At 39.0% G+C, this 12,251-nt stretch overlaps 1 protein-coding gene across 1 annotated transcript in view; it reads right to left on the reverse strand.

Annotated features, from left to right (window-relative positions):
- Positions 1 to 459: 459 nt before the first annotated feature.
- Positions 460 to 12,251, reverse strand: part of SAXO1 (stabilizer of axonemal microtubules 1) — a 66,033-nt gene continuing 54,241 nt past the window's right edge. The window contains exon 5 of the mRNA XM_054583216.1: positions 460 to 1,463. Coding sequence (XP_054439191.1) covers positions 460 to 1,463 — 1,004 coding nt within the window. The remainder of the gene's footprint in view (positions 1,464 to 12,251) is intronic.

The following is a 12,251-nucleotide window of genomic DNA, read 5'->3' on the forward strand; positions in this document are numbered from 1 at the left end:
CTCTAAAGGTCCCAAGGAGCACAAACTGCTCTTTGCATAGACAGCATGTGGGGGAAGAGACACAGACCTGCACATTCTCTCCCCCCAAAATAAATTTTATTCTTTGGTGCTTCATCCTTGGCAAGGGTTAATCATAATGTGAATTCATACAATGATTAAATAAATAGCATACATCTGGTTGAGAGAAAATCTCATAGAGACCAGCTTTGATTCCATGAGCACAAGGTAAGGAACCCAAGAGGGAAAGACAGCAGAGGGTGGGATAAGGAGTAATTAACCAGTGACTAAATGTCATTTTCCTTGAGTCAAGTGATTCTCATTTTATTTAAGTGTCCTGGAAATGATGATGTAGTTATTTTTTTCCCCATTTGGGGAATTCTTTTCTGTCTAATGAGTAACTTTCAATCATCTGCTTTTAAAAGTATTGTGCAATTACTAAATAATTTTTTTTTTTTTAAATCAGGCTGACACTGCCAACTCCTGCTGGTTGGGGTTTTCTGAATCACTAGCAGAAAGAGGACTATTCCGCCGAGAGCCTGCCTGGGAAACCGGCCTGTATATCCTATGCCCCGAAGCATCTGTTTCTTCAAAGATGTAGCCAGGGGGCTCAGGGTATGAAGCCAGGCACCTACCCATTTCCTTGGGAGTAAAGCTGACGGTGTATGTGGTCTGGCCCTCTACAGGGATATTTCCTCGGGGACCAGACCAGGGGGGCTTACAGCTTTTGGTATTAACAGGTGGGTGGGGTATATAGTGGACCCTAGTGGTGGTCAGGCAGTCCAAGGGCTCGGAGGGACGGTTCAGCTGGGGGACGGGCTTGACTGGCTCCATGCGCATGCTGGCCCACTGCTTGTAATCATCCTTGGTGGTGGTAGAGCTTTCGAAGCGGCCACCCTTCTTGACACAAAGCACTGGTCGGCAGGACTGAGCTGGAGCACCCTTAGGGTATGTGTAATGGGATTGCACTGTTGTCAGAAGGTCCATCTTTTCTTCAGGAGGGACATAGGGGATAGGAGGTTTGGAGAACACCTGGGGCGTTGGCCAAGCTTGGTACTTATCTTGAAACTCCGTGACGTTAGAAAAAGGTGTGTCTAGCCCGCAGGACCTGGCTGGAGGTTTCAAGCTCTTGGCTGGCTCTCCCATCAGGCCCCGGTAGGACTGTTTGTGGGTGGTGAGGCTCTCAAAGGGGATTTCACAGGCTCTAAACTTCTCTGCCTCATGCACAAAGCGCTTCTCCATAGGGTGAGCCACATAGTTCATTTTGTAGTTAGTCAGATCTTCCAGGGGGATGTTACAGACCTTAGGCATGACTGGAGGCTTACAGCTCATGGTGCTCACAAGGCCCTTTACAGAGTAATCATCCTGGTGTGTGGTTCTACCATCAAACCTAGTTGATTCTGGCCGGTAGTTGTGTTCTGGACGAAGTAGCTCTCGTCTTGGTTGGTTCCAGGGTAAATAATCAGCTGAAAAAAAAGCAGAAGTAGTATTTACTCATAAATCAATTCACTCAACCTGCATGTATTCCAAGGGGCCTTCAAAGCCCTAAGCCAGTCTCCAGTGAGATGTTCCTTGAGACAAAAGGAGAACAGAGTGGATCTCTGCCATCACTTTAATAAGAGCTTGGTATTTCAACTTTACGATACTTGAGAGTTACTGTGCAGAAGAGAAAAATTTATAGGACTCTTATCACATCCTGCAATGCTACACACAGAGATTTTAAAGGGTCCACGCCATGGGAAGATCCAGGAAAACAATTCCAGGAGTCCTGTCCCACCACTGACTTACCCCAACCCAAGAAGAGTTCCATTCCCCTGTGGAGAAGGTGCCCTCTCTGAATCAGCACAGAGTGACTGGGAAGATGCATGTGGTACAGTGAGACAGGGGATTCACAGTCCACCATTAATGAGCTGCCAACCAGGCCAACCAGGCCAACCAGGCCTGCTGGGTGTCCCTGGGAAGACTGACATTGTGTCCCTATAACCCACACATCTAACCTCCATAAATCAAATAAACTGCTCCAGGGGAAATAGGGCATTGTATTGGCTGGTGAGAGAATAATAGCAGCTGACTTTTGTATGGAGCTTATTATGTGATAGGTAGTATTCTAAATGCTTTCTGTGTTAACTCTTTTAATCTTCAGACAGCCCTAACAAAGTAGGTACCATCAATATGCCCATTTTATAGAAACAGAGGCACAGAAAAATTAGGGAACTTGCCCAAGGTCATAAGGCTAGAAGTAGAAAAGAATGGATGCAAATCCACATCCAGAATCCATGCTCTGACCCACTCCACTATCTGGTTCTGAAAATTAAGGGATACTATGTGCCAGCCAATTGTACTCAGGGCTTTTCATACACAATTTTGTTTCATCTTTACAATAACCCTTTGTAATGGGTATGACTGTCTCCATTGTACAGATTTCCCAAAGCAAGGCTCAGAGAGACTAAGATACTTGCCCATAAGTCACATGGCTGGGGAGTTAAAAGTTAGAATTTAAAACACGTAGTTGATTGAGAATTCATGCTCTTCTGACAGCCTATGTCACAGTTAGGAACACTGCATTTCTAGATAGAGTGAAGGTTAAAGAAAGGAACAAAAAAAGACTGCTAACGAATAATCAGGGAAGATTCGCAGGAAGAGAAGAATCTCAAAATGTTTGAAGAGTGAAAAGGATTGGACAGCTGTATTTAGAGGATGTTTGTCTAAAAGGAACTTCTGCTGTGGGACTGCTCTCATCCTCTCCATAATACTTGGTTCAGATCCAAGTTCCACATTGCCTCCACTGAGCCCATGAATTACCAGATCTAATGTAGCTAATATGAGATCTGGTCACGATGGTGGCGTAGGTAAACACTATGCTTGCGTCCTCCCACAACCAATCAAAATTATGACTAAGTTATAGAACAACCATCATTGAGATCCACCTGAATACTAGCTAAACAGAAGTCCTATAACTCAGGATACAAAGAAGAAGCCATAGCAGGACTGGTAGGAGGGGCAAAGACACAGGACAGACTGGTTCCATACCCACAGTGTGGTAATTAAAAAGGGCAGAAATATCTCAGCTTCACAAGTCTTCCCCTGAGGAGTGAGGGATCCCAGCCCCATACTGGGTTCCCCAACCCAGGACTCCAGTGCCAGGGAGAGGAGTCCCCATAATATTTGGCTGTGAAAACCAGTGGAGGTTGCATCGAGGTGAGGGATAGAGCTGCAGGAGCCTCAGGTGTACCTCTTTAGGACTGAGCATGGAATCACTGGCTTACAAACTCATACACTCTGGGCTCCAGCTCTGGAGAAGCAGCTCAAAATATACCAGGAACCTATGAAGAGGAACTGAATTGCCTAACTTCAGGGTGAGAGGTGGAGGGGAAGAGACAGGACGGCTCTCTCTGGGATCGAAGTGTGAAGGCACCACCGTTTCTTTGCTGGTTACTCCTACCATGAAGCCAGCTGGTGCAGGAGAACACCAAATCTGAGCTCTCCATTAACCTGGCTAAGAACATTCACCCCACCCTAGTGATTCCCTGAAACCCCACCCCACCCAACTTGTGTGCCCAACTAAACCTTTTCAAGTGGCTTTTTCACATAAGTGGCCTGACCCAGCTCTTGTTGCAAACTTTCCTAAAATTTCTCAAAGACTCACAAAGCCCAAACAAGCAGTGGCTGGCCTCAGCAAGCCCTGTACCACTTCTTAAATGGCTCCAACCCCAGCATAAGCAGAAACTAGTCTCAACTTGCATTGTAGCTTCCATTAGGTGGCCCCAAGCCTGGCATAAGCTGAGGCTGGTGTTGGCTTGGAACATAGCATCAAGTAAGGGGCCAAAAGTCCAACACAACTGGCAGCTGGCCTCAGCTCACATCATGGTACCCGCTAAGGGTCCCAAGCCCAGCAACAGTGGCAGCAGGCCTCAGTTCACAGCATAGCCTCTCACAAGTGTCTCCAAGCCCATCAAAAGCAGCAGCCAACCACAGATCACTTTGTAGTTCCCACTAGGCAGCACAAGCAACAGCTATGCTTAGCCTGCCCCAGAGTCCCTCCCAAAAGGCTACAGAACCAACAAACCCAGTGACCAGCCTCAGACCAAAACAGAACACAACCCAATAAGCTCCACAAATGACACTCTTTAAGGGCAGGCTAGCTTGGCACAAAAGCCCCACTGAAGCAACTCCTACTCTGTGAGATCAGTCTCTGTACAACAGCTCATATGCTGTATTCATGGTCAGCCCTCACAGAACAATCCCACCCACTGATGTGCCAAAAGGAATCAAGGCTCAACTACAACAGGAGGGCACACACAACCCATATGAAGAACATCCCTGGAGCATCAGACTCAAGCAAACAGGGAAACTGAACCACCAGGCCAACAGAACACCAACTACATAAGGCCACTCTGTCAATTCTGGGAGATGTAAGAGCTCTACCTAATACTGGGTTGGTCAAACAGTCCATTTAGTTATTTTTTTTGTAAAATAAAAGACACCTTTTTTCATTTTCACCAATAACTTTATAACTTTATTCATTTCAACATTTTGAGTGTATCAGCTATCTCCCACTATTGGCCTCTTGTAGGGAGAGGCCAGGGGTGCTGGTAAACATCTTCCGATGCATAAGGCAGCTCCAGAGCAAAGAATTATTTGGCCAAAATGTCAATAGTACCCAGAAACTTTGCAAACCACTTTTGACATGTACGATCAGTCACAACACCTTCTCTGTACACTGCATGAATCTTTTTTACCTTTCTTGAAATAATAAGGCATAATATGCTAAAAATGTTGCGTATCTTCTTCTACCTATAATATTAAAATGGTCACACAAAAACTGCCCAATTTTGATAAGTTTTTTAAAATGCTCACTGAAATGACAGCTGTCATAATACAATCTACTGAAAGTGTTTCTAATGAAGATAAAGACAACTAAGCAAAACTAGAGCCATCATATGTAAAACACTAAACACAGGGAGTCAGCCAAAATGAGGAGACAAATAAATATGTCCCAAGTGAAAGAATATAACAAAACTCCACAAAAAATAACTAAATGAATTGGAGACAAGCAATCTACTGGATGCTGGGTTCAAAAATACTGGTTATAAAAATATTCAATCAACTAGGGGAAAAATGTATAACTTAATAATTTTAATAATGTAAAAACTTAGTGAGAAATTCAACAAAGAGAGAAACCATAAAAAAAAACTATTTAGAAATGAAGAATACAGTAACTGAAATGAAGAGTATGCTAGAGGGGATCAGCACCAAATTAGATAAAGCAAAGGATGAAACCAGTGATCTGGAATACAAGGTAGCAAAGAACACACCACTGGAACAGCATTAAGAAAAAATTCTATCATAGAAAGATACATACCATATGATCGCACCTATATGTGGAATCTAATGAACTAAACAAATGGACTAACAACATAGAAACAGAGGCATGGATACATGAAACAGACTGAGAGATGTCTGGGTGGGGGTGGAAGACTGAATCAAAAACGGTGAAGGGATTAAGAAAATATATGTATATATAACAGACACAGACCAAAGGGTGTGAGGGGTAAGTGGAGATGGGCAAAGAGTGGGGGGAATGTAGGTGGAAAGAGGCTTTGCTTGGGGCAGTGGGCACATAATGCAGTGCGCAGTTGATGTTTTATTGAGTTGTACACTTGAAACCTGCATGGTTTTGTGAACCAATGTCACCCCCAATAAATTCAATTAAAAAATAAAGAAGAATCACAAAAAGGGTAATAGTTTAAGGGACATCTGGGACAAGATCAAGTACAACAACATTCACATTATAGTGGTAACAGAAAGAGAAGAGAGCAAGGGACTGAAAACCTATTTGAAAAAATGATAGAAAACTTCCCTAACCTGTGAAAGGAAATAGACATACAAACCCAGGAAGTGAAGAGAATCCCAAACAAGATGAACCCAAAGAGGCCCACATCAAGACACATTATAATTAAAATGCCAAAAGGTAAAGGCAAATAGAGAATTTTAAAAGTTAGTCACATATATGGGAGGTCCCATCAACAGAAACTTTGCAAGCCAGGAGGAATTGGCCCAAAATATTTGAAGTTATGAAAAACAAAGGCCAACAACCAAAATTATTCTATCCGGCGAGGCTATCATTTAGAATTGAAGGAGAGAGAGTTTCCCAGACAAGATAAAGGTAAGGAGTTAATCACTAAACCAATATTGTAAGAATTGTTAAAGGGACTTATTTAAGAAAAGGTCAAAAATATGATTAAGAAAATAAAGGAAAGAAAAATTTCTCATTGACAAAGACAATCACTTAGTAAAAGGAGTGGTTCAACAAACTATAAAGCTGGAGCAAAGAGTATAAGGCAAAAATAGAAAGATCATGTGTAATTACAACAATAAATTAAGGGATACCCATAAACACACACAAAAAAAGTGAAAAATGATGACAAAAACACACATGGAAGGGATGAGTAAAAATCGCAGTGATTTTAGAATGTGTTTGAACATTAACTTAAAATAGACTGCAATAAATACAGCTTGATATATAGGAAGCACAGAGTAACCAAAAACCAAAAATCTACAAGAGATATACCAGAAAGAAAATGAAGGGAATCACAACACAATACTATAGCACCTTATCAACATATAAGAGAGAAAAGCAAGAAAATAAGAAACAGATTAGAACTACAAAAAAAATCAGAAAAGAATTAATACAATAACTACATATCTAGGAATAATTATATGTAAATGGACTAAATGCTTCAATCAAAATACATATGGTGATTGAATGGATAAAAACACAAGACCCATACAAATGCTGCCTATAAGAGATGCACATCAGATCAAAAGAAACACACAGACTGAAAGACAAGGAATGTAAAAAGATATTTCATGCAAATGGAAATGAAAAAGAGCTGTGATAGCAATACATACAGGAGAAAATATACTTTAAAACAAAGGCTGTAAACAGCTAAAAATCATTTCATAATGGTAAAGGAATCAATCCAACAAGTGAATATAACTCTTATAAACATCTCTGCATCCTAGGTAGGAGCATCTAAATATATAAAGCAAATATTGATGAACATAAAGGGAGAGATTGACAGTAAGATAGTAATAGTAGGGGAATTTAACACCCCATTAACATCAATGGATACATCATTCAGACAGAAAGTTAACAAGGAAAGACTGGCCTTAAATGACACATTAGGCCAGGTGCAATTAATTGATACTTTTAGGGCATTTCACTCAAAAGCAGAATATACATTCTTTTCAAGTGCACATGGAACATTTTCCAAGATAAACCACATGTTAGGCCACAAAACAAGTTTCAATAAATTTAAGAAGTTTGAAATCATATCAAACACCTTCTCCGATCACAATGGAACAAAACTAGAAATCACTTACAGAAGAAACCTGACAAATCACACAAACATGTAGAGGCTAAATGACATGCTATTAACAACAAATGGGTTAACAATGAGATCAAGGAAGAAATCAAAAGATACCTGAGACAAATGAAAATACAAAGCATTTTTAAGAGAGAAGTTCATAGCAATACAAGCCTAACTCAAGAAACAAGAAAAATCTCAAATAAACAATCTAACCTTACAACTAAAGAACTAGAAAATTAAAAACAAACCAAGCCCAAAGTAAATAGAATTATAAAGATCAGAGTGGAAATAAATAAAATAGAATCTATAAAAATGACAGAGAAGATGAGTGAAACCAAGAGTTCATTCTTTGAAAAGATAAAAAAAATTGATAAACCCTTAGCCAGATTTAAAAAAAAAAAAGGAGAGGGCCCAAATACATAAAATCAGAAATTAAAGAGGAGAAGTGACAACTGACACCACAGAAATACAAAGAACTATAAGAAAATACTACTCACAATTATATGCCAACAAATTGGAAACCTTGAAGAAAGGGATAAATTGCCAGAAATATATAATCTTTCAACCCAGAATCAGGAAGAAACAAAATCTGAACAGACAGATAACTACTAACAAAATTGAACTAGTAATCAAAAACCTCCCAGCAAAAACCTCCCTGGACCAAATAGCTTCACAGGTGAATTTTACTAAATATTAAAAGAAGAATTGATACCTCTCCTTCTCAAACTATTTCAAAAAATTGAAGAGAAGGATACACTACCAAATTCATCTTATGAGACTAGCATTACCATGATACCAAAACCAGAAAAAGACATTATCAAAAATATATATGTATATATGCGCTGATATTCTTGATGAAAATATATGCAAAAATCCTCACCAAGTAATAGCAAATTGAATTCAATAATACATTAAAAACATCATACACCATGATCAAGTGGAATTTATTACTGGGATGTAAGGTTGATTCTATGATTGTAAATCAATAAGTATAATATGCCATATAAACAAAATGAAGGATGAAAATAATAAATCAGAATAAAATTCAAAAAGAAATAATAGAGTGGACAATATAGAACTCTCATAGACTCTCTGAATCCACAGGGAATTCTCTAGCTTATGGCTTTATAAAGGATAGAACAAAAGCATCTTCTCAATAGCCTTGGTTGGATATAACTAACACCAGTAGAGTCCATAGGCACACTTTTTTTAAAACAGCTTTATTGAGGTATCTTTATAATATAAAATGCATACATGATTCAGTAACTTTTACAGAGTTGTACAATCATAACCAATATCCAGTTATAGAACATTTCCATCACCCCAAAAATATCAATCAAGCCCATCCTCAGTCATCCTTCATTCCTATCTCCAATCAACTATTAATCTTCTCTTGGTCTCCATAAATGTGCCTTTTCTGGATATTTCATATAAACAGAATCAAACAATATGTAGTATTTCACATTTGACTTCTTTCACTTAGCATAATGTGTTTGAGGTTCAACCCTGTTGTACAACACTACTACATTATATGGACATAACAAATTTTGTTTATCCACTCATCAACTGATGGACATTTGGGTTGTTTCCACTTTTTGGCTGTGATGAAATTTTCTACTTGTTGGACAAGTCTTTGTGTGGACATATGTCTTCATTTCTCTTAGGTAGATACTGAATAGCATAATTGCTAGATTATATGGTAAAGCCAAGTTTAACTTTCTTTTTTAAGATGCTACTAACTTTTCCAAAGTGGATATGACATTTTACATTCCCACCAGCAATGTATGAAGGTACTTATTTCTGCACATCCTCACCAACACTTATTATCTGTTTTTTTTTTAATTATAGACTTTCTAACAGGTATTTAATGGTATCTCATTGTAGGTTAATTTACATTTTCCTAATGACAAATAATGTTGAATATCTCTACACGTGCTTATTAGCCATTCATATTTCTTTTTTTGATAAAAATATCTATTCAAATCATTTGCTCATTTTTTTAATTAAATTGTCTTATTATTGAGCTGTAATAGTTATTTTCATATTTTGGATACAACTCCTATACCAGATATGTGCTTTTTTTACCCCCAGTCTATCACTTATCTTCTCATTTTCCTACTGGTGTCTTTTGAAGCACACCAAGTATTTGAATTTTTATAAAGTCCACTGTTTTTCCTCTTAGTCAAAAAGGTTTATAGTTTTAGCTCTTAAAGTTAGGTCTCTTATCCTTTTAGAGTTAATTTTTAGTACCGTGTGAGAGAAAGCTCTGAGTTCACCTCTTTACATGTGGATAGCCAATTGTCCCAGCACCATTTGTCAAAAAGACAAATTTTTATCTATTCTGGCTTATTTAATATTTATTTAAATACAAAATTTAGATCACCTTGCCAATTTATGCAAAAAAAAAGGCTAATGAGATCTTAAACTGAATCTATAGATCAATTTGAAGAAACTCCCATATTAACTGTATTGACTTCTGATCCATGAATATGAACTGTCTCACCATTTCTCTCAGCCCTGTTTTGTAGTTTTCAGTATACAAGTCTTTCACTTGAAAAAAAAATACAATCCCAAGTATTTTGCTCATTTCAAGGTTATTGTGGAGAGATATTTTCTTCATTTTCAGATTGTCAATGGTAATATAGAAATATAATATGTTTTTTACATATTCCTCTTCAATACTCACACTTTGCTTAATTCATATATTATATAGCTCTAAAGTATTGTTTGTAGATGCCTTAGTTTTATCTGCACACTGGATTATGTTGTCTGAGAATAAAAGCAGTTTTACTTACTCCTTTTTAATCTAGATACGTTTGTTTTTCTTGAATCATTGCAGTGGCTGAACTCCCAGTACAATATTGAACAGATGCAGTAGCAGTGGATATCCTACTCTTATTCCCAATCTCAGACAAAACACATTTAGTCTTTCCATATTAAGTGTGATATTAACAAGAGGGTTTTTTGCAGGTGCCTTTTATCAGGCTGAGGAAGTTTCCTCTTATTCCTAGCTTGTAAAGAGCTTTTACACATATCAGATCTTGTCAAATGCTTTCTCTGTATCTATCAGTCATGCAGTTTTGTCTTTTACTTTATTAATGTGGCATATTACATTAATTGACTTTCTGATGTTAAACCAAATTTGCATTCTTGATATAAATCCCAGTTTTATAATTATTGTTTAATTATCTTATGAATTAATTAATGGAAAATATACATTTTCCTACATTATTACCTTTACCAGTGCTCTTTATATCTTTGTGTTACCATTTGATATTATTTTCTTTCAGACCGAAGGACTTCCTTTAGTATTTCTTGTAAGGCAAATCAACTAGCTACAAATTCTTGCAGTCTTATTCTGAGAATATTTTTATTCCCCATCATTTTTGAAGAATAATCTTTTCCTAGTTATATAATTCTTGGTTTACAGTTTTTTTCCTCTCAGTACCTTGAATGTCATCTCAGTGCCTTCAGTTCTTCATTGTTTCTGATGAGAACTTAGTTGTTATTGTTGTTTCTTTACATAAGTTGTTTCTCTTTTGCTTCATTCTAAATCTTTGGCTTGAGTGTGGAACTGGCAAGATGGCAGAGGAATGAATGGAAGTCACACTGACCTCCTCCCAGGACCAACCGGGAATTGCAACTAAATTGTGGAGAAATCACCTGGAACAAACAACTGAACAATAGCAAGAGAAAAGCCTTATAAGCTCGGACAGACAAAAGAATCAGCTTTAGCACAACCTAACTGGTAAGGAGTGCAGTGGAGACTCAAGAAGGCTTGCTGGGCGCCCACAGGCAGCAGCACCAGAGGGATATTTAAGTGGCCAGTTGGATCCCCCTGAGAATAGTAGGGTCTAAACCATAAGCGGGGATCCCCAGCCTACAGCAACAAGCCCAAAAAGTACACAGGTAACAGCCAGGTTCAAAAAGTGGCAGGGTTGCTCTCTGCCACAGACAGGCAGCTGGAGATGTAAAGAGCTATTTAAAGGGCCAATGCATAAATTTTTATTTACAGTCACTTATCCTGGGCTCCGGCAAAGGCAGGAGCAGCGTGGGCTAGAGACATCTGAGGAGAGACTCAGGGCTTTGGGGAGAGAACTCAGAGAGTAGTTCTAGGATCCTGGTGCTTAGTCATCCCCAAAAGGCAGCAGCCATCTTGCTCAGGAAGACCACTCCTCTGAGCGGCAGCAGCATGAGAGGACACAATAGCCCTGCCCCCAGGAGGGACTCTGCCCTGGCCCTGTCATGCTTAAGATTGACAGCTGAGCACAAAGTGGCAGCCACAGATAGTAGATCCCTGGCAAAGCGGGGGCAGAGTGGTCTAGAGACACTTGAGAGACTTGTGACAGAGGCTTTGGGGAGAGAACTGAGAGAGTAGCTGGTGGGATCCTGGTGCTGAATCCTCCCTCATACAGCAGCAGCCATCATGCTCAGGTAAACCACCCCTCTAAGCAGCAGCAGCCTGAGGGGGAACAATAGCCTCAACCCCAGTAAGGATTCTGCCCTACCCGGTGGTGCTTAAGCCTGACTGCTGAGTGCAGAGTGACTAGAATAACAACTGAAGAAGACAGCTGCAAACAGTAGATCCCTGGAAGTCTCTAACAGACTGCCTAATATCAGGCAGGGTCAACATCTGCCATCACCAGAGGTGGATCCAGAAAGAAAAAACAGCAGTAAACTAGAGGCTACCAAGGCAAAATCCACTGTGGTCTTCTCCATGATTTGCAATATTTTCTTTACTACATAGCTTTTTAAGATTCATTTCTTGTTCAACAATTTTGTGCATATTAAGTCACTAGATTTTAAACTATAGTTTATTTCTCTCCTTTTTTATAATAGTCTTAATCTCTTTACAGCCTCATTAATACTGGTTCATTTGCT

This window comes from Pteronotus mesoamericanus, unplaced genomic scaffold (genome assembly GCF_021234165.1).
Source record: "Pteronotus mesoamericanus isolate MK-2021 breed Mesoamerican mustached bat unplaced genomic scaffold, CSHL_Meso_final contig_73, whole genome shotgun sequence".
In the NCBI taxonomy this organism is placed as follows: Eukaryota; Metazoa; Chordata; class Mammalia; order Chiroptera; family Mormoopidae; genus Pteronotus; species Pteronotus mesoamericanus.